The sequence below is a fragment of the Macrosteles quadrilineatus genome, unplaced genomic scaffold (genome assembly GCF_028750875.1).
Source record: "Macrosteles quadrilineatus isolate MER2022 unplaced genomic scaffold, UCM_ALF_1.0 Scaffold_1__1_contigs__length_201487025, whole genome shotgun sequence".
Lineage (NCBI taxonomy): Eukaryota > Metazoa > Arthropoda > Insecta > Hemiptera > Cicadellidae > Macrosteles > Macrosteles quadrilineatus.
The window spans coordinates 200,336,261-200,363,501 of NW_026542594.1; the positions used below are offsets into that span (position 1 = coordinate 200,336,261).

General features: G+C 35.8%; 1 protein-coding gene across 1 annotated transcript; it reads left to right on the plus strand.

The window, feature by feature from the left end:
- The first annotated feature begins 711 nt into the window (after window positions 1-711).
- Window positions 712-27,241, plus strand: LOC128994211 (uncharacterized). The gene is made up of 17 exons (XM_054418597.1): window positions 712-994; window positions 11,214-11,312; window positions 12,123-12,341; window positions 13,176-13,373; window positions 14,690-14,827; window positions 15,486-15,644; window positions 17,550-17,719; window positions 17,960-19,954; window positions 20,465-20,649; window positions 20,890-21,062; window positions 21,542-21,640; window positions 21,782-21,901; window positions 23,195-23,281; window positions 24,686-24,909; window positions 25,192-25,339; window positions 26,150-26,313; window positions 27,011-27,241. The coding sequence occupies exons 1-17, from the start codon at window positions 818-820 to the stop codon at window positions 27,087-27,089; spliced, it is 4,434 nt and encodes a 1,477-aa protein (XP_054274572.1). The 5' UTR covers window positions 712-817; the 3' UTR covers window positions 27,090-27,241.

The window sequence follows — 27,241 nt, forward strand, 5'->3', positions numbered from 1 at the left end:
AGCGCTGTCTGTTAGTGTGAGCGTAAGTTACATACTGCCTTACCGACAGCCTGCTAGAAGAATAAGGCCACATTGATTTATGTATCCACGTTAATAGTTTTGTATAAGTTGGGTGAAATCACCGGCAATTGACCGTGTAAGCTTGAGTTTCCACTTGTATCCAACTAAGAAAATGGGCTTTTAAGCTACAGTGTAGGGAATAGTTTAAACGTCTTGTCCGTATTCCTCTGTACTTTCTAATGGTAAAAAAACCCAATGGTCATTGTATTATCATTGACTAAGTTGAAACACGTATGAGTGTTAAAAAGTACTATTTATCGCACTTAAATCTTTGCACCAATGAATGACCGCATATTATATAACATGTTACTAACAGTAGGATGATATAGCATTTCACGTTATTTGCAAACAATAACCGATATTTATTCAGGAAAATTTCAGAAAATAGCTAATCTTTAATAAATACTCTTCCGAAATCATCCTGTAAAGAAGCTATTTCTTGAGTTGCTTATTTTCCTATTTGCATATAATTTTATCATAAACACATTTTGTCCCTGACCAAAGTCATATTTTTTTACAGTATTCATAAAATTAACAACGAGTACAAAGTTAAAATACAAAATAAAAATGTTCTTATTTACTATTTCCAGATCGTGCATTTCCCATATGATCGATTCAAGCAATAAAGAAACATGTTTACAGTTTTGTTACTACTTAGGTTTTGTTAAATGGATTACAAAAACTAATAATTTTAAAACTTAGTGGAAGGCTCGAGAATTAGTAATTTTGAGATTCTAATGTTACATTAAAACCAAACATGACTCGTCGCAAGAAGTCGAACAAAATGTCGAAACGGTCGAAAGAAGAAGAGAAAGTTGAAGTTGTAAAAAATGAAGAACCGAAACGAAGTGAGGACATTTCTAATAAAATAAACTCGTATTTTAAAACCGAAGAGATTCAAGACATTCGTGGACTTTTGAACACGGAGGAGTTGGTAAGAGTTTAGTTAAAAGTATTGAAACAAGTTTTTTATCTTTTAAGTATTGCTGTGGTTCAATTTAAATTAGTGTAGTTTCTAAAGTAGTTGAGGGGATATTTTAGAAAAAGGATAAGACAGAGGAAATATTTACTCGGAATCAAAAGGGGATAAAAAACTATCCGACTACCGTTTATTAGGGCTAGTTGTATGCCTACACATGACCTCAGAGCCTTCTCTTTGTCATTACCTAGGTGCGTTTATAGCCCACGATTTACAACCCATATAGCACAAATATGTGTTATATAGGTATCAGATAGGTATCCATGAAACTTAGGATATGTATTTTTAACGTTGCAATACCTATATGATACCTTTTAAATACCTATCTAATAAGTGAAAATGTCCATCTCAAATACTATTTAGGTATCATCAATACATATCAAATATGTACCTGTTACCTGATAGAAGCCTATATGATACCTACCTTATAGGTAAAAAAACAAATTTCAAATGTAATTTAGGTACTTTTTAGGTATCATGCATGTATCAAGTATGTATGCTAAAACCCTGAAAAATATTATTCACCTGGTTTTTGATATCAGATTCAAAACTAGCACTGTGCTGAAGAATTTCCTGAAAACGTTAAGGTAGAAACTAGTTAATTCTATCTGTACACACATAAAAATACAATATTAATTTAAAAGAATTAAAATTATTGTTTTTTTTATCATTCACTTTTAGCAAAATTTTCCTATAGTAGTCTATTACCGCAGGTGGCACAGTAAGACCTAGGCCCGGGACCGATTTACTTTTTCATTTTGATGTTCCCGGAGGCCAAAAACACCATTCATTCAAATTTGTATATATATACATATATAACAATTTGAACGAATGGTGTTTTCCGTGAACGAATGCGTCCGTGAACGCGACGCAATAGCTTGAGTAATTTGTGTCCGATTTAGATTAAATTTGGCTTAAAGTTGTAAGGCGGGATAAACTTGAATAAGTTCGTGAATCAGCATGCTCGGACCATGGGAACGGGATTGTATAGGGTAAAAAATGGTGTTCGAATTTTTGACCCTCAAATCACAAAATTTCCCAATTTCTTTCTAGACCTCTTTAAAGAGCTTAAAAATATAAAATAATTTTGTTTATCAAAATATTTTTAAAGGGTCATTGGTAACGGAGAAATTTAAAAAAAATGTAAATTTAAATTTCCTGTTATTTTTATGGAGAATATTGTAAAATGTTGTAGTTTGCGTGATTATGAATATATTTTTATCAAACTTGGCAAATTTATTCATTTCATACTAAGCTATTTACAGTAATATCTTACAAAAAAATATACTTTATTAGTTTCCTTATTGCAGCAATCCTAGGCAGTCATTATAAACATAATGTCATTAAAATAGCCTTAATAAAAAATCAATTCAGACAAATAGAAATTGCTTAGTGGCAGGTTTGCTGTGGTGGGGGTTTTTATGTCAAACTGTTTAAACAATTTGGGGGATTTACTGAAAAAAATTATTATTATTTTATTCAATAATTCTGCCAATTATTAGAACTAATAACTAACAGTACCTTAACACAACTTCTTAACACTGACAATATTTAAGTTTATATTATTTGAGTCAACATTCTTTCAACAAGATTTAAATATATAGGGAACTGTACGTTCAGTGCAGTTTAAATTTAAAGATAAAAATAAAACGGAAGGTTTAAAATTCTGCACTGCATTAAATAGTCTGTATTAATAAAAGTTAACTAAAAAATATTTGATAAATTAAAGTCAGAGGTCCAACAAGAAAATCGAATTACAATTTAAACAATTTATTAAAACACATTTAAAATATACAATCTTCAACAGTCGACACAAACTAATCATTTCTCTCTTCTAGTATCGAAGAATTAAATGATCCTTTAGCCTCGATATCGGGTCCCTCAGTATCAGGTTCCAATGTCGTGTCGCTACCATCAGGTAATGGCCTGAAATAAAAATAGAGAAGATTTAAGTTAAACTAACATAGGTACAACAACCCATGAATCGACAACTTAGTAAAGATAAGTTATAAAAACAATCAAATGGAGGCTTCTCCCTAAGAGGGAAGGAGAAAAGAGCACCTTCGACTAAATGTAAGGTTCAAAGAGTGAGCAGGGCCCAAAATTTTACACTCACAATATTCACTAATTTCCATGGCACTTGACACATATTTAAATTTTTTCGAGCTTTTTTGATCCTGAGATGCCACAATTATTCCACTAAAAACCAATGGCCTACTTCGACGAGTTGTTCTTGTCCAGCTGCCTGGATGCTACAGAGCACTTTGACGAGGTACTCTCGTCACGCGACAGTGCTAGTAATTTCGGCTTTTTCCAATAGGTAGCAGCACGAACTGGGTGACTTTATGGTAATAAAAATCAAGCTATTATTCCTATCTCCTGGTTTAACCCATAGATCACCAGGTAGAAACCCTTGCCGACAGACCGCCACCGCCCACCACTGCTCGAGCGAACATCATTACCGCAACGATACATAGTACAGCAGTGCAGCCATTGGTCTCCTCAGTGGTGTAGTGGATAGCGCACCGGGCTGATAATTCGGAGGTAGCCGGTTCGAAACCTACCGGAGGCATTAACTTTTTGACTAGATTTTTTTCATTATCAGCAAGTTTGGTTGGTTTGGTTGGGTTATGATAGTTTAATTTTATAATTAAAAAATTATTAATTTATTTTGAGACATTTATAATTTTATTTTATGAACAGAATTAGGCTATTTTTGTTATTTAGTAAACCTTCATTCGATATTTTCATTATCAGCAGGTTTGGTTAGGTTATGACAGTTCAATTAATTTAAATTTAACCTAGAAACGATACATTTTGACAGCGACAGTGATAACAATTTCCCACAAACAGTTCGGCTATGCATGGTATGATGCGTTAACCCTCACCCGGAGGGTTTACTGAAACCTAGTTTAAACAGAGAAATTATTTTAGGGAAAGTGAATCTGAGGTTGAACTAAAGTTTAAACCACGATCAGAGTTTAACTTGATTTGGGGAAAGCGGCCCTTAGCCAAATAAAGTGATCTATTACTAAACCATTATAGCTAGCCTTTAGTATTTTGACTGAAAGAATAAAGAACAAAAAATATAATTTCCCCTAAAAAGAAATCGAGAAAAACACTCAAACCTCACCTATATGAAAACATTGACTACAAATATTGGGTTTTATTTTTATATAAATTAATTTTGTTATGAAATACACTCAAAAGAGCTTCAAAATGAACAATAGGATGAAAAGATTAGGCCTACATACTGGTATTTAAAGTCATTGCCAGAATAATCAATTATGCAATTACACTGTAATATTAACAACTAAGGTTATGGAATATAGCTTAGAATAGGCCTAGGTATGAGTTTACGGCCACACCGAATTCAACCTAGTTCAGTGGTTCATGTGAACTGGAGGATCTAGCGCAACACAGTCTGAAGTAGGCATATGTCCTTTATTCAGTCGAAGCGGCTGCTTTAAGCAACTAATGTGAAATGTACTTCCAGGGTTAAGTCAGTTATGAGGGAAAATAGCTTACATAAATTTGTCAATTTATGGCAATTAAGTAAATAATTATTTGGTAAGAGTGTAAGCCAGGCCCAACATTATTACGCGTTACGCCTACCCGATAGTTAAACATTTATGTCCAAGGGAAGTTGGCGCACCCCCTGTCTGCATCCGCCATTGTAGGCCAATGGATTAGGCCTAATTTGAGACCTAAGTTAGGTTTACACTAGCATTGAAAAGTTCTACACTCACAAACTTGACGTTTCTCTCTTCTTGTATCAAAGAATTAAATGATTCTTCAGCCTCGCTATCGTGTCCCTCACTATCAACAGGTTTCACTGTCCGGTCACTAATCTTCAGGTACACTCTGAAATAATAATAGAGAAAAAACAAAAACACATGAACCACTTAGTAAAGATAGTTATAAAACAATCAAAGGAGGTTTCTCCTTACGAGTGAAAGAGAAAACCACCTTCAACCAAATGTAATGTTAAGGTTCAACACGAACAATATTCACTAATTTGCATGGCATTTGACACATATTGTTTTATTTTAAGATCTTTTTTTTTGATCCTGAGGTGAAAAATCCCAAGTTTAACATGTACGGTAGTGTAAGGGAAAACTTCTTACATTTTTAGATCTATTTGGATTAAAAAAAAAGATCGTAGGGTCTAAAAATATAAAAACTAGAACCGAACTTAACAAGCAATATTTGTCGAGCATAACAAAAAAAATTAATTAATCGAGTTTCGAAAATTAATTAATACCGTACGCAAAATTGGCTATAAAACTGAAAACTTCCCAGGACTTGCGTAATTTAGTCGATCGGTTGGAGAAATACTCTACTTAAAAATGTCTTTGCATTGCTTGTTAACTTGATCAATTTTACTAATTTATTTAGGCCTATTGAGAATGTGAATGACTAGTTAATTTAAGTTTCCTCATCTTTGAGGGTATTTTTTTGAGGTGAACAGTTAATGTGTTGAGATTGTAGGTTAGTATTATAAATGAGCTGTGAGGTGTAGTCATTACAAATTACAAAGTAACTTAGTGCTGACTTTTTTGAGTCATTAACCTACTGTAGCCCAACGGCCATTGGAAATGTTATTTTTTAAACAGCTAAGCAAGACTTCTAAACCTTGTACCGATATAGGTTGGTGTATAATAAGCCTATGACTAACTTAAACGTTGCTGGGAGTGATAAGTTAATGTTGAAATGAAACGCTTTATTAAAATGCACACGCACATAAAGAGCAATAAGTTTAACTTAGGCTTCGTGAAAACAAAAACAATATAACTTACAACTTATTTGATGATTTTGTTTTCCTACACAATCCGTACCGGTAAGATATTCTTTCTGTTTTAATATCTTCAAACGCATTTAAATTACAAATGAAGAACTAACCTTGTTTTGGCAAAAATAATAGCCTATATTGGATTAGGAAATGAAACTAGCCTATTCTAAACTAACTTAACGTAACTAATCACACTGGCTATAGGCTACGTTAGCGTTTCAAAATTCTTTTTGATAACAGAAAAGGCTTATAGGAAAAAGGCTTTCAAACGGAATTTTTAAATGTTACAGCAAGTTTGGTTGGTCCTTACTTATTGTAGCCTTACCTAAAAAACTAATTTAAAAGCATAAGTTAATCAAGATAGGTTATGATAACTTAGGTTACTTCCAGGTGTAACGTATGCATGGAATATAGTGGAATCATTTTAGTGTTGAACCCCAACAAAATTGCAACACAAGCAATTTTTTTTTTAAATGATAGCTAAGAGTGCCCTTAATAAGCCCTCAAAAATCGCCATGAATCGTACCTTGGCAACATGTCCTAAAATTCAAAATGGCCGCCAAGATGGCTGCCAAAATATATATTTTGGCATATATCTCGAGAACGGTTAGTTTTATCAAAAACGTTAATTTAGCAAATATGTAGCTCTTTTAATGCCGATCAGTTTTTATATATGCATTTTGTCTGTCAGACGTATGGTATGGCCGCTATTTGAAGAGCCGTACTTCATTGTAATCTACCTTTTTCACAAAAATTCAAAATTTTCATTTTTTGATGACTTAAAGTTATAAAATACAAATTGTACGTCAAAATAATTTAAAAGTTGTTGGCCATGTGGTTTCCTACTTATTTTTAGTTTTTACACAGTCGCTTTCTTTCCTTTAGTTACACATATCTTCTTATTTTACTTATCTATTGGTGTAATATTACAACAAATTACAACTTGCTATTCAGAAGTGACAAACGACTTTCAGATCATGTTTAAAACATAAAAAAAAATAGATCCTCACTTGGAGAAGATTTAGCTAAATCTCTATTAGCTCTGCACGCCTATACAGGGTGCGACACAACTTCGAGGATTTTTCACATCGGAAAACTATCTGTATTCAACAGAACATTAGAAGACGAGTATTTTCAGGGTCTGCTGTCATCTTTCAACTCACCAAATCTGAGTCCAGATCAAGTTGAAGAAATCGGTCTGAAACTAATGGTTAGTATGTTCAATGGGAATAAGAACGAATCAATGAACACATGTAGATACAAAAGTATTTTGTCAAAATTAAAAAAGCTAAAAGCTTTGTAAAGCCTTTTGTAAGCCTTTTGTAAAGCCTTTGTAAAGCCGTTGGCATGTATTTAAATAAAATGAAATAAAAATAAAAAAATAAAGCCTCAGCAACTTCCTTCAACAGAGTCAGCAGTAAAGTTTCATAGTCTGCGAGCCTATTTACAAATTCAAATATTGAAAAGGGCAGAAGATGGTATGATAATTACAGACTGGGGATGGACTTTACAGGACAACATGTAAGTGCCCCAAACGATGGATTTGCCAGCAGCACCAGACATTGTTAAAAATGATTAGATGCAATTGCAAGACTCCTTGTACCTAATTCAATGAGATGTGTGTGTAAAAAAAATGTTATCCCTTAAAATGGGAGATTATTTAAACCATGAAAAAAAAATTGTTCATGATCATAAAATCCCAAGTAAAACTGAAAATAAGTAGGAAACCACATGGCAAACAACTTTTAAATTATTTTGACTTACAATTTGTATTTTCTAACATTAAGTCATAAAAAAATGAAAATTTAGAATTTTTGTGAAAAAGGCAGATTTTAATGAAGTACGGCTCTTCAAATTGCGGCCATACCATACGTCTGACAGACAAAATGCATATATCAAAACTGATTGGCATTAAAAGAGCTACATATTTGCTAAAATAACGTTTTTGATAAAACTAACCGTTCTCGAGATATATGCCAAAATGTATATTTTGGCAGCCCTCTTGGCGGCCATTTTGAATTTTTGGGCTTGTTGCCAAGGTACGATTGATGGCGATTTTTGAGGGGTTATTAAAGACACTTATAGCCATCATAAAAAAAAAAATTGCTTGTGTTGCAATTTTGTTGGGGTTAGGTCAAATTTTCTCATAAAATGATTCCACTAATAGTCTTGGCTCAATCTAACATTAGAGTGAAATTTTCTTAGACAAACTTAGGCCTACATAGGCTACTTACATAAATATACTGTAACTTAATGTAACTTAGCCCTATCAGATGCAGTTCCATAAGTGACCCGCTGAACAATCGAATGGATGTATCGATTTATAGATTTCATTTGGAATATAGGCTGCACTTTACTTTACGTCCTACACTCATTCGAATGAAACTATCGATTGTTCGATCAATTGATATAGGCTAACTTATCGAACAATCGATATATCGATTGATATTTTAATTTAAATGAGTGTAGGACGTAAAGTAAAGTGCAGCCTTAATATAACCTAGGTTAACCTATACCCCTACCTAATCCAATGAAATATTCGATAAGCTATATTAAGAAAAAATTTGATATACCTAAGTTATTTATTTGGTTGTTCTGCGGGACAGTTATGAAACTACAGCCAAGCTAAGTAGGCCTATCCTATCATGATATTTTAATAGGCTAAGTTAACTTAAATGGCTCAACTTACATCACACTAACTTAGCAATCAATGTCCTGAACCCTACCTAAAATGTAACAATTCGTATTCCTTCTGTGTTAATATCTTCAAACGCATTTAAATTACAAATTAAGAACCAGGCCTAACTTTGTTCTGGCAAAAATGGGTACTTCCATACGTGTTGGTACAAACAACCGAATGAAAATATCGATCCATATAGGCTATCGATTATTTGATATATCGTTTGGTTAGTTAGGTAAGGTTAACCTAACCTAACTAACCAGCGATATATTGAATTAAACTATCGATCGAATAACTTAGTCAATATTAATTTACTCATTAGGTTGATTGTGCCAACAGATATGGAAGTGTACCCGCAAAAATAAAAAATAAAAATGAGTTGATTTCTAGCCTAGTTTTCCAAAACACAGCCAAAACGATAGGCCTACCAATGATACATTAACACTTAAACTCATCTTAAGTATTTTATCAATATTTAAGCTAGGCTACAAAAGGCCTAGGTTGTACACTTAACAACACTGCTTTTGAATGATAAATCCAATGTAAATATAATTTTTAGCGATTAAGTGTGTTAAGTTGTGACTGTTTGTTGCCAAATAACTTAAGTTTATCACTTTAACTTAGTTAGGTGTACATACCCGGCTTTGTTTCATTATTATTTAGCCTGACATATTATTAAAACCTAGCGAAGTTACAGCTACAGCATTATCTTAAATTTCAAGCTTTATTTTATTTGTATCTGCCAGCCTACAAACTGGACCTTAGCCTGAGTAGTTCATGGAATTTCCTAAAACGTTGTTTTATTTAACTAACTTAGGCTACTTCTGTAATATTTCAATAGACTTACCTCATCAGTATCTACAGACAATTTTCCATTTCCTGTTCACACAATAAACAACACTCACTGAGTGAGAACGAGAACTAAAATGATAACTTATGTAAATTAGGTAAACAAAAACAAACACCGGCTTCTGTCAGATCGGACAGAAAAAATGGCGAATGGCGGCGTCTTCTCTAATGTTTCACTCCACTACTCCCAGCAGTCCCAGAGCTCACCGGTTGAAAGCCCGATGCATTGTGGGATTGAGTTTTCAATTCCTATACAATAGGTATTCTACACATATTCATTAGGTATCCTCAATCTAGGTATCATATAGGTATCCATAATAGGTATCAAGTAGGTCAACGAGACTTTCGTGCTATATGGGAATGCTGTTTTCTAGCTCAAAATCGGACCGCTCGACCATTTTTTTTTCCAACCTTTAATTGCAAGGACGTTGGACACGGAACCGTTTATACATTACTTCAGGCTAGTCCTAGAAGCGACGTTATCACTTATAAAATCTATTGGGGGATGGTGATTACTGATTAGTGTGATTCGAACCTGGTACCTCGTGACCGATTCCCCGCGCTATATCAATAAAAAACTAATGGTAGTTATAAGCTTTTCTCCCAGACTGCAGCACATGTCAACCACCGTTTTTGTCGTTTTTATTTTCTCTCCCTATACCATATATATGGAGAAAGTATTGTTTTCGTGAAATTTTTCGAGTTTGAGTTTTGAGTGGATATTTCCGTTTTGGCCCCCCTGGTTTTCAAAGTGATGTCTGTGTGTGATGTGTACAGAGCTAGACTGCACCTGTGGTCCGATTTTGATGTAATTTGGTATAGGTACTAATCCATGGTATCTCCAGGCGTTTTTCATTTATTTTTTTTATTTTTTGAAATTTTGATTAATGTTGATTTCCTCATAAAACCCCATAAAATAACGGAAAAATCGGATTTTCTCAAAAATGACCCAAACGATTTTGATAAAAATTTAGTATGTTGTAGCCCTTTAAATTTTAAACAAAATGGTATGACTCCCATTTCTGTAAAAATTACTGTTCAAAAGTTATTGTAACTTAGGTTATTTTCCCATAAAAGACCCCATTAAATAACAAAACATCGGATTTAGGAAAAAAGCCGGTTTTGATTCAAATTAATGTGTTATGGTGCTTAACATTCTAAAGAAAATAGTGCAATCCCCCTTGATCAAACATTTACGGTTTAGAAGTTATTGCACCTTATGTGATTTTTCCTTATAAAATATCATCCCATAGCTTACCCATGATAAAGGTTGTTGACAAGCTAATGGGAGAAATTACGAGTCAGATTGCTGATACAGTTTATTTTTTTTTCTTTTGTGTTGAGTTCATCATACAATCTATTAGTTGTGTTTGAAGAAGTTGTGCAACTTATGCATGAAGGCTGGTTCTGTGTAAATTGAGGTCTTAAACGCTTAAATCTTTTTGAGCCACCTAGTTTCATTAATTTAATTGTGCCTGTCATTTAATTTTTTTGAATTTTTTTATAAACACTAAGTGATCACAAAACAATAGGTACCTTAGGCTGTGTGGATTCATATACCAAGTAAAAATTAAATGTTTTTTAAGACCAAGAGAACTTTTTATTAAAGATTCTCCCTCACAAAAAGCCAAAATCGTCTTTCTCTTAGAAAAATACAGACTCAAAAGTTAATTTAACTGATTAACCCCTTAAAGCCAACATTTTCAAATCATTGCACAAAGATAATCCCTCTCCTTGGATGGATGATTTTGAAAGCATGATTCTCATGTCTGCGATTATTCGCAAAACATAATTCGTTAGACAAAATAAGAGAGGTTTAAATTGTTTTACAACTAATCTTTAAACATTTTCAGGGTGACCATCATTGTTTCGCTGGTGCTGTAGTCATTGGAAAGTTTGAAGTTGTCAAAAGACTGTTGAGAGAAGGGCATTCAATTGACTTTTTTGATGAGGTAGCCTACTTGTTTTTTTTTCATTTATATTTATTTCTTACACTGTAACTTATTCTCTGTGACTCCAACTCGGGGTATAAAATAACATGTTAACTGGACTGGGTGACACAAAAGTCAAAGTATTTTTTATTTCCAAATGTTTACAAATTTGATTGAAATATAAAAACTGAACAACGCCCAAGAACAACAACAACAAGTGCACAGTACTGAGATTTTGTCACCCAGTGGCAATGGGTGGTGCCGGAATATTTTTTTTATGATTCACATTTTTAATGTATCGGAATTTAAAAAGTATTTAAAATAACATTGTGTCAATATTTACCTATCTAAAAATAAAAAGTGGAAATTATTATTGTTGTTTTAGGTTTTGCGCGGATATTTTAATCACAAATTGTTTAATGTTTGTAGTACGGTAGTACACTTTTAAAGTTGAGCTATGATTTTGGCCCAAGAGTTGTGAAGGGAGCCTTGGCCTTTTACAACGTAATACGTAATTAAGTGAGATTATATGGACTATTTACAAGCAAATGTAATTGGAAAATTTATAAGAAGGTACCGGTACGTAGAAATGTGTGATTTTCACTTTAATTCATGCAAAACATTTCCGGGAGAAAACCATAACCCGGACCCCCTTTTTGCCCCAGCAAATCCGACGCAACTGTTGCCCAGCGGAAATCCTTTAAAATATGCTCTGCAACTGATTTTACCAAACCCTTTCTGAAAACAACATTTTTCTGGTCTACAAAGACACCATTAACCACTTGCTTACTGTTTAGCGTAGCAAACTTAAATGGTTTCAAAACTTTTTAGAACAGAGAAACAGCTGTGATGCTGGCAGTAAGGCACTTCCGGTTGGATATGGTGGATTTCCTGGTGACTCGCGGCGCTGATATCTCGCTGGTGGACGGAGAGGGAAACAATGTCATGCTGTTGGCAGCCATCAACCCGTCGTGGGACCAGGACTCCTTTAGCGGTCTTTGGCATAGCGTGAGGGACCACCCTCGTCTACGACCAGACCACGCCAACAAGGTATGTACATGTTGTGTAGTCATAAAGGGTTGCAAAAGTAGGGCGAACAAACAGTGTTGATAGGTATGTAATCTTTGATCGGTGTGCAGCACTGGTCTGTATTGCTATAAAAGAATGTACAAAGGGAATTGCTCCGTTGAGGAGTGAGTTGGTCTAGTGGTAGAGCGCAGGGCTTTGGAGCCCCTGAGGTTCCGGGTTCAAACCACGCCAATCACCAATGGAGTTTATCAATGTGATAATGCCGCAACCCTCTAGGACTAGCCTGAGGTAATGTGTAAAACAGTTCCAGGCTAGAACTAGCGTCCTAGGATGAGAATGTGGGATATAAAAAAAGAAAAAGGGGAACTGCTCGGAAAGAATGTGCATACCTCCTTGCTCCAAAAGGCGCTGGGCCAAAAGGAATGTCAGATGTCTTCTGGAGAAACATTTGGACACTATTTTACCAAGAAGAGGGAAGCAGACATCTCATTCTCATAAGTCCAAATATCATAGCCAGTATTAGAATTTAAAAATACATCGTTGACTAGTGCTATTGTGCTACTGTACTGCTAGTGCTAATTGTATATTTACACTCATTGCAAACTATGTCATGATGAAAACTCTCTCTTAACCGTAGCATATTTCATGTCACATCCGCTATTAAGTTAAGAAAACTATTAGTGTAAAATTGGAAAAAACTACTGATGTATATTGCTTATAGAATACTGTATAACCACAATAAGAAGTAATCTTGGCAAGCAACAAATCTATTAACGCTAAACATTATAGAACACATACCTCTGTACAATATTGTTTTTCGAATGACAAAACACTCATTTATATTTATGTTCCAAGGCTGGCTACCGCCTCATACACTACATCACCAGACGACAGTGGAAGGGAATGTTGGAACAGCTGATCGGTATATCAATTGATCTGGACTGCAAGACAAACAAAGGCGTTACTCCTCTGATACTGGCAGCGTCACGAGGCGACACTTACGCTGTCAAGGCGTTGCTGAACGCGGGGGCTGACTTCACGCTGGAGGACCAGGTAAGTTATAGAACTTGCAAGGTAGTCAAGTCACTGGTTCAATCCTGAGAAATATCAGTGGCCCTCCGCTTTTGATGGTTCGAAACTGGACCCAGCTGTCTTTGATCATTACACATTTTAATAAGAAATTGGCTACAGTTGAGGTATTGATATTCCAGCATTTAAAGGTCATTGGCTGTTGACACAGATAAAAAGGAATGCAACGTAGAAAGTTAGCTTGAAGAGATTAGAATACAGTAGACTCCCTCTTATCCGGACATTTTTTAACCGGACATCGGTTTAACCAGACTAATACTCGGCGGAAATGACATCTCTTTAACCGGAAAATTTTTATCAGCGTATCGGTTTAACCGGATTAGATCGGCAGGAAGTGGGCGGTACTGAAACGACTGTTCTCGTGGGATGGATTTGAGACCAGTGATCACGTGTCTGAATACAATGCTCTCCTAAATTTAAGTCAAATACTGTATACATTATGCATTCAAAGGTCCGTTTTAACAAGTTTTTGGGGATGTTGGTTTAACCGGAAAACCCGTTAACCGGACTGGCCTCGGTCCCGAGGAGTCCGAATAAGAGGGAGTCTACTGCAGCTCGAGACAGTTAAAAACAATTATAACAGGTTACGTACCTTGACGTCCACAATTCCTTAGTCGGTGTCTGTTGACTATAGTTTCGACTACTACGTAGTCATTATCAAAAACAGAACGTTAAAGTAATTACATTTGTATAACAATTCGTATACATTCGTAACATGAATAAATTAAAAACAATATGATCTAGCTATGTGAGAGGAGAGAGTTCTTAGTGTTAAAGAGTTAATAGAGGCCATAGAGGGAAAGAAAACAAAGAGGAATTTCAAAGAAGGTGGATGGATGAAATAAAGAGGGGTGTGGAGGAAAAATGTGTGTTTAAAGATGGTGGAAAACGATGGAGGGATAGGAAATTATGTTGAGGCCTAATCGATGCCAAGATCAGGATATTTTTTTAGTATTTCAGAAATAATTTCATCATATAAGGATAAGTATGTATGTTTAAGAAATAATGAGTGTGATGCTTGATGTTAAGTTTGCAGCTAGAGAACAGCTGATTCTTCAACCAATATCACAGATTTGAAACACAATGATTCGCTACGTTTTATGCTTTTCATAAACCTAAACACTTATTTCAGGATCGAATGTGTGAACTTCAGATTAAAAGGAGATTAAAACACTATAATCACTAAGGTATCCAGGAAATTTTGTAGTCCCAGAGAAAAAAAAACTCTAGTTTTATTTTCTATTAAACAAATCAATTTATACTAATGAGTATTTTTTCAGCAAAAGTGCACAGCTCTGTGTTACGCCATTGCCTTTAGTCTTCAGAAGAACGTGCGGGAGCCCAACGGAGCACTTGAACTAATCTTGGCTGCCGTCAACGAGGGACATTCCAAAATGACCCTGGAACAATATCTTAAGGTTAATAAGTTAAAAATATAAAAATGTTTAGAATAGAGTACGCACTATGATAGTTAGGCTATTGTTTAAAGACATAACATTAAGCACATTTTGAAAAAAATTGCATTTCAGTGACATCCACTATGTTCAAGATTTATGTTACCAATTTTTAGCATATGTTTTTGATTGTTAATTACAAAAAAACACACATCATAATAAATTGTTTTACAACGTAAACTATGAGATGTACGATGAATAACTTTCTTACACCTAGTTTTTCTTTAGTACTTATATTTACAACAATGTTATCATTACATTGTATCCTTGGCACATTGAGAAAAATCTTCAGTTGTGAAAAATTGAGAGAATTGGTAAACTAACTGCTTACGGTATGCGTTTATGGAAGTTATCTGTTAGATTCTGCGTTTCTGGAATATATTCCAGGAAAACAAAGTATTTTGAAATTTTCTCATCAATCTACTCTCAAACGATATACTATACTAAGACGGCATTGACTACATCGACAAGTAAAATTGATCACTGCTTAAATATTTCTAGGCTGCTATTTTTTTCAACTGACCACAAAAAGTTACTTGAATGTTGAGATGACGGACAACGTTATTCCAATTTTCAATCCAGGCACTAAGTTGTCAATACTTGAATATGTAAATTTTTACAGAGGAGATTGGAATTGCTCGTCAACCCTCCGAAAAACCGAGCAGAATTCACCAAGGTTGTGACCAGTGTACTCGTCCATGTTTTGATCTTCTTTGCCCGTTACATCTACAGCGGCATGGATCTTCTCATGGAACTCTCTGTGTTTTCAAGATTGCAAGAAGTAAGTTCCAACAATAAACACAAATTACTTTGCAGGCGTAAAATAGTTAATTCAGGAATCAAAACAATTAAACTTCAGAGAATGTATCCTGTAGGTAACAAAATTATGGTAATGAAATATCTTTCCAAAATCAATAAGAATTTAAAAGGTTGACTTTAGGTACTGTGGCATGAAGATATTTTACAATCCGAACGTTTTTCAGCTTCAACATACACACTGTTACCCTAAAACATAAAAGATTTTTGTCCAAGGTTTAAAGAAATGATTTAAGCTAGTTATTAGTGTAGTACTTTAGTGATCAGGGCCGTATTTCTAAATAGGCTAAGTAGGCTGCAGCCTAGAGCGGCAAAATTTAGGGGCGGCAGATTTAAAAAATTAAAATAATTTTTTTTTACATGCAATATTATTTTCCTTAAAAATTCAAGTATACATGTCATTTAAATAAAGCTTTTAGAATATTCATACATTATTATTTTCTATTTCGACATACGTATTATTACACAATCTAATATGTACAATCGCATTGCGCCAACACGCAGCGAGCGGCGATCTGGTGTTGGCAACACTGGAAGCTGGCGACTCTCAGCGGGCTGCAGCTGGTGGAAGTACGACCAGGAGCGGCAGCCACGACGCCGACGTGACAGCCGACAGCCCCCTCCCCACCACTGACACTTACACTACCATACAGTCAGTTGGTGTACACAATAAATTAAAATTAGTTATCAGTTTTGTTAGTCGCTCAATGAAATACTTGTATTGGACTATACACAAAGTTTTTTTGTCGTTGTAAATATTTCAACTAATAAACCAGTGATTCAAATAATTTCGTCAACTTAAATTTCACCTTGCAGAACTATCTAAATTTAATTTAACAATTTTCCAGTATTAAAAGATATTCAATAGCACAGAAATGTATACATTTCTTATATATAAGAATGATCTCAAATGTATTTTATTTGACGTAACATTAACATTATAAATCCAAAAATTTATGATACATGTTATTTTGTATAGTATACAGGTGGAGTTGATTGGTATGATTGAGTGGAATGATTATATAGTAATAGTATTCGTAGGTTATATTTTATGTTTGCACGTGTATTTTCGATCGCCGACTACCGAGCGGTAGGCTACTGTGCAGATCGGCAAAAATTAGTCTGTGCGCATGAATAACCAAATATTACCACGAGGTAGAGCGGGGGTAATTTTCCTATAAATATGTTTTCAGCAGTAAATATATACATATATAAGGGGCGGCATGAGGACTTGTAGCCTACAGGCGGCATAAAGGTAAATCCGGCCCTGTTAGTGATCCTGAGGTGATTAAAAAATATATCTTTCTTAGAAAGTTCCTAAGTAGTAATCTTTAGTTGAACTGTCCAGAAGTTGATAATCCAGATTATAAAAGTGACTAGGTTAGATCAAATATTAGAATTTTTGTATAAAGTTCTTCCCAGTTGGATAAGGCCTTATGTGGCACTCACGCATATTCTCGGACACCAAAGATTATCTTTGGGTATCAATAAAATTTGCTACAGTGTTGGCCAGTGCATTGACTGTCAAATAATCTCCACTTTGGTTATTCTTCTTTTTTGTGCAGGACCCTATATTGATAACTTAATCGTTTTCTTAGAGGGGTTAGTGGACACCTTATGCTAATCACAAAGTGATATAAGTGTGTAGTTTTCTTGCCTGGCTATCTTCACCCAGACATGTTATTTCAATGGGCGAAAGATGTAAACTATTGAATGAGTCTGATTCATGATAAGTATTTACTTTGAAGGTTGTAAATTGTATTAATATATCTCTGTGATTTTCAATAAACTCCTTTTCTAAGGGTTGTAGAGTATAGCCTCTGATCCTATCTAGCATTTGACCAATGTACATTATCTCTTATTTCCACAGGCGGTCGTGCATCATACAGACGACCCTGCGTACCTCGCTGCTGTTCTGTTGGTAGTCCTGGAGCTGATTCGCCATTGCGACTGCTGCTGTCAAGGACTTTCTCAGACTGAACTTGCCAACGCGTTCTTCTCTGCCGGCCTGGGGAAGTGTTTCTTGGACTTATTGGTTAGGTGAGTAAACCTAAGATGTAATATTGGGTAAACCTAATCTCAAAAAGGCGTTGATAACTTGAGGTTTTGAATTTATTAGTAGATTTTTGATGAAAATTTAATATTTTTCACCACTTTGAGCTCTGATGTCCAATGTATCGGATGCAAGACTGACAAAACCAAACTTCCACTTACAAATTTACAAAACTAACTTTTGCAGAGCTTTTTCCAATATATTTGTATATTTAAAACTGGTTTCAGGTATGGTGCGGACAAAACTACAATGATCAAATCCGTTTTCCAACCCCTCCTTTACCTGTGCACCAGCGAAAGCTACAAAGCCAGAACGTGGTTGGAGGGAAACTATGTGCATCTTCAGCCCTTTTACCACAAGTACATGAGGTCTTTTCCTGTACTTTTCCAAGACACGTACGGTGACACACACGCTGAAATCGAGAGACAGCACTCACTGTCATTTCAAAGACTCATGAAGGCATTAAAATCTGACGAGCGTATTGTGACCGAAGAAGAACACCGGAAAGCTGCTCAAAAGACGAGAGAGGGGCAGATCAGACTGGCCCGCTCGATGTACTCAGTGGTGAAACCGAAATCTACAAATTTTACTAAAATTCAAACAAGAGAGTGTCGAGAGGAGAAACTTAATGTCGGCGTGAAAAGGAAAAGTTGCAATCAAACACTGTACAATTCTATAATACAGCACAATTTTGGGAAACTAGATTTAGCTCAAGCTAAACCACCTGCTCAGCCAATTAAGGAACCAAAGGATATATCTATCTTCAAAAAAGAAGAGGTTAAAACTACAACTGAGGCATCCAATAAGAAAACAAAGAGAGTGAAGAAATCTAGAATAGCCATAAAGGAAATACGGGAATACGTGTCACCGAGGTCGGAAAGTTCACAAGTACAAGAGTGTTCAGAGAGTTCAACAACAGTTGATTCATTATCAGTTAATTCTGTGAAAACTTCTCCATCAAATGAGGAGTTTCCAATGAAAAAATCTCCGTTATTAGCGACAAAAGAGCGCTTCTCAGAAGGTTATCAGCTGTTTCAACTGGACGAGCCGATGGTAGTGTCGGACGAAGAAAGAATGGCAAACACTTGTGATTGGATAGAAGCGTACACTGAGAAAGATGAGGGTAAAGAAGTATCAGATGTGGAGGTAACAAGCACTTTGCAGTACCTGGAGGAGATATTCAATAGGATTTTGCAACGATACGATTCTACGTGGACGAAACAATACATGGAAGGTTATTTAGGGGCTCAAGGAGACTCGAACGATTTGACAAAACTTATGTCTGTATTGCCTGCTTTGGAGACCTACCACATGAAGAAGCTGATGAGCAAGTGGGACGGCTTCATGAAACAGATAAAAAATAACGCTAGGAAAAACCACGTTGTGTATGCAGCTCTGGTGTCTGAAATGCAACTGTTTTTGTTAGAATTTGAAGATGAACTTGACAAAAGGGGAGTTAAAGTCTTGGAAGACGATGAATCCAGTTTGGAAAACGATCTTGATACTGAATTTATTCTACGGAATAAAGATTCCGAAGATTTAAATATCCTATCAAACGGAAAACCAGTGGAGTCATTGTTAAATAAAAACACTAAAGTTCAAGTTGATTTGGAACTTAAAAAGGACACCAGTGCACAAGTAACACAGGATGTAAAGTCAAATGAAAACAAAACTGTCCACTTTGTTGATAGTATTTACATATCAGACAGTGACGAAGAGAGCGATGGAGTCAGTGTTTGGGAAACAAAGACCGAAGATAAAGTAGACAAACAACCTGAGACGGATAAGGTGATTGATGGAGAAGGTAAAACAGAGCTAGACAAAGAAATAGTCTGCACAAAGGAGGTGAAGGATAAGAAAATTAATGTTAAAGTAGAAGAAGAGAAAGAAGAGATGGTCACCGAAATTCCAGTATGTACGGAAAACACCAATGATGACAAAGTAGAAAGTTCTTTAATTAAAATTAACTTGGAAACATCCAAAGATAATGACATTTGTGAAACATCACAAGTATGTAACGTTAGTAATAAAGATTCGTTGGAAACAATCGAATCCATTGCCCTCGAGGATTCTAAGGAAGAAGAGAGCGCAAAGATAGATTCAGAAGACATTGTTCTCCAAAAAAAGAAGCCTGAAGACATTCAACCAGACTCTGAAGAAAAGACTCCACCCGGTTTTGAAAAATCTGACCAGCTTGGTGTCTGCCTTGAAAAACTAGCCAGGTAAAACAATGTTAGTTTAAAATCCAAAGTCAATGCTTTCCGCTGTGTGTACTGCCACAAAAATTACTTTCAATGTACAAGGTACTGATCAAAAGATGAGTTTATAAATGAATGTGTCCCTAATCATTACAAGGCGTTGGTGATTTCATTTTTTATATTTGAGAAATGGATGTAACTGTTGGAGGGTGAAATTGGGAACAGAGGAATCACATAGGTAATGATTGTTATTTGATGACTCCCTTGATGAGTCAAGTCTAAATAGTAAACAAAGTTTAATGGGGTTAGCGGTTAGCATCTTTGATTCTAAAGAGATCATTTCAGGTATTTTCATGTTACTTGATAAATCAATGTGAGTAAATATGGACCAGTTTTTTTCTTGAACTATCTTCGGTAGGTGTTTGAAGATGCCGTTACTGTATTACAATTTTTTTAGATTAAGAGTAAGGGAAAGAAACTAATTTATTATGCAAGACACTGTGATCAAATTGTTATCCCCAAATGTTTTACCAGTTTACTAAAGTACTGTGGCCAGAAGTACGAGTCCCAGTGTCTTAGACTCATTTCTCTTCCTGATTGCAAGACTGAGTTTCTCGACGGAGGGAATGTCAGGATTTCTTCGTACGACTGTTCTCAGGAGTTTAAACTCTTCACCGGCTTCAACTTGGGCAACGTGGAGCTTGGACTGAGTGTAACAGGTACGCTGTCTGTTTACTTGTAAATAATGTATTCAGTAAATTTAGATCGATTTTCCATGCCAGAACTCCATGTCGTAGCTAAAGCAACTCATTCAAGGTACTAAAGCTTAGAACGTCAACCATGCCAGCTTGATGTGGGTACTGTATCTCAGCCCTAGAGATTTTGAGTCCAAATGTATTCTTTTCTGACTCTCTCGGTCTTTTCACAGACTGTATTTTCACACAATCATTGCATTTCAGGAATGCCTATAGCTGCGCGCAGATTCCTGAAACTCGGCAACAAGTCAGTGAGCGAGAAGCTTTGTGAATGTGTCAAATCGCTGCTTCGTCTAGACCATGTTTACATTCTGCCGTACCTCGGAGTTTACGACACTCCTACTGCGGTCATCACGTTGGTGCCTCTCTGTCGACAGGTGATATCGTTGTCAGTTGTAAACAACATAGCGGAAATCGTAAAACTATCTATCCACATAGCGAACAAAAAATAAAAAGGTTTTTTTTGTTTGCTTTGATTAGGTTTGGCTAAGTTTATAAGTTTGTTTTAAAGTGGTTGTTTAGTCTAGGCTATTTAAAACTATGACATGTATGGGCGTCCATCAATATGGGTAGTAAAATCAATCATTGTGTACCTAAATTTTAACTATTTCCCGAAGAACCCCCCTAGACCTCCCTCTTTACTGGTATTCCGTACCTCCCAGACCCTGCTGTCCCCCAAATGGAAAAGTTAGATAGACGCTCATGGTGACCTATGTGTTTACTAAACAAAGCAAGAAAAGGCATTTTGTGTACCACAGTATACTCAAAATGTACAGCTGTTGTGAATTTTCACATTATAATAACCTCCATCACATTATGAAAACCTTGTATATGTTTTGTTTCTAATCCCCATTAGGACCTGGGGCAGTATTTGATCCAGATCAGATCGGTGTTGACGCAACACACAAACTCCGCACAAACGATCAATCCTTACCTCGTCCTTCTGTCATGTCAGGTATGTTCCAATTGTTTATTGTTGTCTTTAAAAGGAATTTTATGTACAAAAGGTCAATACTGTCTAAACTTTTGGTGCCTATTTAACCTGGTTATAAAACCTTGAGAGTCGTCATCAGGTTTATCAGTACATTTTTTTCAGTTGATGGAAGGTCTTCACTATCTTCACACCAAGAACATTGTCCACGGAAACTTAAAGCCCTCCAACATCATGGTGGATGCCAACGGAACGATAAGATTGGCAGAGTTTGGACTCCAACAGGTACTGCATAAATTTGAAAGCTTTGAAATACAGGATGCTCCAAAAGTAGTACAAAACTCTATTAAATTGTTTTACGAGTATAAAGAGCAGAAATCAAAAATAATCGCCATTTTGCACTTTATATAACAAAATTTTAAATTACACTATTAAAAATATCCCTACGAAACTTTGTATAATGTTCAAGGTAGGCCTAGTAATTAAATAATTGAAAACAATTGTCATTACAAATTATTTGTTTTAAACCAATATCCGTTTTAATTTTTTATTTTACTATAATTACTAAAAACACAGCTGATTTTATGAAGATATTAAGACAAGCAACACCAAGTTCAGAAAGATGTGATAGCTACAGCTGAAAAATCATTGGCCAGTATTGTACATATACAGGGTGTTTTTTTAAAAACTTGCATCTTCATTTATGTAAAAACCGCAATAGATAGAAATATGCAGTTTGCGGGAATCATCTATTGACGTAGGGGGACCAATTGTTTTGAATTCAACGTTACATTCACATTCCCCCCCTTTCCCCCCTGCCCCCAACTTATTTTTTTTAAATAGCAAGGTACCCCTTGTGACATATCAAATAAAAGAGCATAAAAAAAGAAAATGTTTGATGAAAAAAAATTGAAAATCGGTTCATAAATTTGTGAGATATTCCCCCCCTCACCCCCCCGGAACTTATTTTTTTTTTTAATAGCAAAGTACCCCTTGTGACATATCAAATGAAAGAGCATGAAAAAATAAAATTTTGTGTGAAAAAAAATTTAAAATCGGCTCATGAATTTGTGAGATAATCACCCCCCTTTTCCCCTACCCATAACTTGTTTTTTTAATAGCAAGGTACCCGCCCTTGTGACATATCAAATGAAAAATAAATTTCACCAAAATTTTTCTTTTTTTATGCTCTTTCATTTGATATGTCACAAGGGGTACTTTGCTATTAAAAAAAATTAAGTTCCGGGGGGGTAAGGGGGGGAATATCTCACAAATTAATGAACCGATTTTCAATTTTTTTTCATCAAACATTTTCTTTTTTCATGCTCTTTTATTTGATATGTCACAAGAGGTACCTTGCTATTTAAAAAAATTAAGTTGGGGGCAGGGGGGGAAAGGGGGGGAATGTGAATGTAACGTTGAATTCAAAACAATTGGTCCCCCTACGTCAATAGATGATTCCTGCAAACTGCATATTTCTATCTATTGCGGTTTTTACATAAATAAAGATGCAAGTTTTAAAAAAAACACCCTGTATAAATCATGATAAAGGAAATCAAAACATAAACTTGTTTACAGGTTCTGTTTCAACAATGCAGCCCAAATTTCTCCTCTCAGATCTGGTGGGCCAGAGAATGCCAAACCATCTACTTCACTACATGGAAGGTAAGGAATGTGTTTAGAAAACAATCAACTGCTGTTTGCCAACATTGCAGGATTTGAAATATGTTTGACGGATCACCTAACGCAAACGCGGAGTTATTAAGCCAGTATGTAAAGATCCAACAACTAAACAAGCAATCGAAAGTTTCAAGAATATTTCTGAATTAAACTAACCACTTAAAACATGTGTTATGTAGATGGCTGAATTAGATCGTTATTAGAGGGATGAGAGCCAAACCAACCAACCGGTTTCGTGTGACATAAGTACGATCATAGACAAAAAGAATTAAATAGACCACCAGCCGTGCTGCGGTTACCATAGGTTCTGGCGCACACCGCTGGGAGCGCCATGTAGTTACAACGTACGTACTACGTACTACACAGCGCTCCCAGCGGTGTGCACCAGAACCTATGGTAACCATGGTAACTGCAGCACGGTTGATCTATATATATAAAGCTCAAATACCACTGACCCATTCATTCATTCACTCACTAATCAAGAAATCTCAGAAACCATAAAACCTAGGAACCTGAAACTTGGCAGGCGTCTTCCTTTTGGGTAGTAGACGCTCACTAAGAAAGGATTTTACCCTCCGACTTCTGGGCTCCGCCCCAGTGGCTCTGGAGTTTCCCATGTTAACCTTATGAGAAATGGAATTAATGAATCTTAACAGCTGTTTCAATTAAACAAGTTGGTTCTGTTCTATGATGTTCAATAGCATTAAAGTTACAAGGATTACCAACAGGGTCGCAGCACTATTTCTTTTTTAAATTTATGACAACAGCTAATTTGCCACCAAAAGGTGAGTGAGCGTAGCGAACGATCTTCAACCTGGAGGCGAGTTAGCGTAGCGAACGAGCTAACCTGAAGGCAAGTGAGCGCAGCGAACGAGCTCCAACCTAAAGGTGAGTGAGCGTAGCGAACAAACTTCAACCAGGACGTGATTGAGCCATGCGAACGAGATCATCTTGAAAATTAAGAAGTTAAACGGGGCAAAGCCCGCGGGTTACAGCTAGTAGTCTATATTTCTTTTTATCCATGGTCAATAGACAGATATGTCTCGGGACGTGTGTCCCAAGTCGCAACCAGTGTGTAAGATTAAGATGTGACTTGACAACATAGTGACATGCCTTGGACAAATGATGTCGTAGACATGACATGACCAGTGGGTAGCTAGCCAATGTCATCAGTAACTGAGAGCTACATCCAATTTTTATCACACTGAAAGAGTTCTTTCAATTAGTATTTAATGTTAAACATTTACCTTCATTCTCAACCTCGGATTTTATGCTTGATTTAACTTTTAATATTGAAATTGTTAGTATCTTGGGCCCTATTCCACATATAACATTGCGGTTATCAACGGTTTTCACCCTTTGATTCACTTAACCGATGTGTGTTTTCAGTACATTTGCACGGAGCTTTCAGACATACAGACAGCTGGAATGCTTCTTCATTTCATCATGACGGTGGGGATCCACCCTTACGGCTGTACCGTGAAAGACATCATGGACAACATGAGAAACAACGTGATCCAAATTCGAACTGAGGACGTTGTCACTTCGGACCTTGTTTGCTGGATGTTGTGTTCGGAAGCGTACAAGAGACCATCGACAACGGATGTGCTCAGGTAAATATCCCATTCAGTTTAGATTCGGGCATCAATTAGGGCTCACCCTTTAGTGGGTCCAACAATGCCGTTTTCAAAGAAGGTAAAGGCTTTGGTAAAGTGATCCAAACGGCAAAAACATACAATTTTTATGGATATACCTAAGATTTATCCTGCCCGTCTCACACCTAAGCCAGACCTGCTATTCCTTTTGAATTCCTGTTTCTCCTAATTTCTTTTTAATGTTTTATTATTATCCTGGTATCTTTGATAAGTTGTAACTGCATTTAATATTTTTCACAGACATGTGTTCTTCTGGGACACCAACAAGCGGTGGAATTTTCTACGGACTTGCTGTGGAAAAGAGAGTGATTCTTCCACTTTCGATATCGTCCAGATGCACAAGGATTTAGACATACTCAGCGAACTGCGGGACATTCACAGTAAATGGGTGGGTGAATCTTGTAGTTTAGTTTGTATACAAAAGATATGACTAATAAGTTCACCAAACAACAAATGGTAAAGAGGGCTATTTAAAATGTAACCCAATAAATACAACATGCTTGTAGAATATTTGTCATATTGAAAGTGGTGATTGTTAGAAAAAATCAGATAGACAAGATTTGTTACAAATTCTTGTTGAACGAGACCGAAAAAATGTATCAGAACACAAAATAATGATTAAAATACCTCAAAACACAGCTATACTTCTAAAAACAAAATTAATAACCAAATAAGATAAGAGAATTATTCAATCTTTAAAGATCGAAAGGATATTAAATAGGCTAAATATTATATTGTCAAGAGATTACTCACTTTTATTACCAGATAATCAAGGCGGTATTTGGCCTCACCAAAAATCGTCCTCAACGTCTTCTGGTCCTCTGAATATTCTTCGCAAACTCTCTTCATGATTATATCTTTTTACATTTAGTCTTTCCTTCTCTTCTTAGAATGTCCAGGAGGTTTTTGCGACGCTTCACCAAAGATCCAGCAGCTCTTATGATCAATCGTCCAATCACAATAAATATACACAGCACCGGTAACTGAAAATTGAAAATAAATCAGTGAGCAAGAATTTATAAGATGAATCCTAGTTATATTGTTAAACAATCGCTAAATATTACAACACTTCACACAAAGTTGACTACAACAGAAGCAATGGACTACTTAAAAAACAAACATAAGACAAGAATTTAGGATTCTGATTAGTAACTTACTATAGTTTAATGTGTTGTTTTTGTTTCCAATGTGTCCACAGATCACGGTGCTGCAGCAATACGTCGAACTGAAGACCGGCTGCAATCAGTTTGCTGACACTCCAAGCGGTTTGTTGAAGTTCCTCAAAGAAAATATTGACAATTTGTCGGAAGTCAAGGAACTCTTCTTGAAAGTATTTGCCTACATGCCTCTCAATCTATACCGGTATGTAATAATTTATTAGGTCTGGATTTTTTCTTATTTTGATGGCTTACCTTCACATTCCAGAGGACGATTATCTCTAGCCAATTGTTTTACACATTACGAGGCTAGGCCTAGGAGGTATTGGCGTATAATCCATTAGTGATTGGTTGGATTTGAACCAGGAAACTCATAGACCGAAGCCTCACACTTTATCACTAGACCAGCTTGCTCCCCAATTGATTGATGTTAGCACTACCGGTACTCATTATCAATATTCAATCCCGAAGTAGGTACATGCAGCGTCCCTGAAATAACTAACTAAAGAAAGGTTAAATGTTTCATGTTTGATCTGAAAATGGTTGCTTAATATATGTTTTGTCTGCAGACCAGCTCTTTCATAAAAAAATAATCATCAATAAGCAATTATGATAATTTTTCTACATTTAACCACAGAAAACATATTACTATAACCCAGAATGCCAACCGCGTGGTAAAAAGCATTAAGTGTTTTGAGAGAGCTTTGCCCGTCAATCGTAGGCAGCGCCACCAGCGTTGCCATGCACTCAGCATAGCAACGCTGGTGGCGCTGCCTACGATTGACAGGCAAAGCTCTCTCAAAACACTTAATGCTTTTTACCATGCGGTTGGCATTCTGGGTTATAGTAGTATGTTTTCTGTGATTTAACCTAGTTCAATGGATAACTTTCTATTTTTTCAGAATGTTGGAACAGACAGACTGGATAAAACATCCTGTTCTCGAGCCGTTCACTAAAGTCGAACTTCTCTCAAAGCCGTAACGATTCATTATTGGTAACATTCAATCAAATGCAAAACGTTCACATTGAACTGCACAATTCGCTATTGATTTCAAAATTCACAATGCACTTCATCTAAACACGGTGTAAATATACTTCCAATTGTGTAAATAAAACTAAAATTGTGATAAATA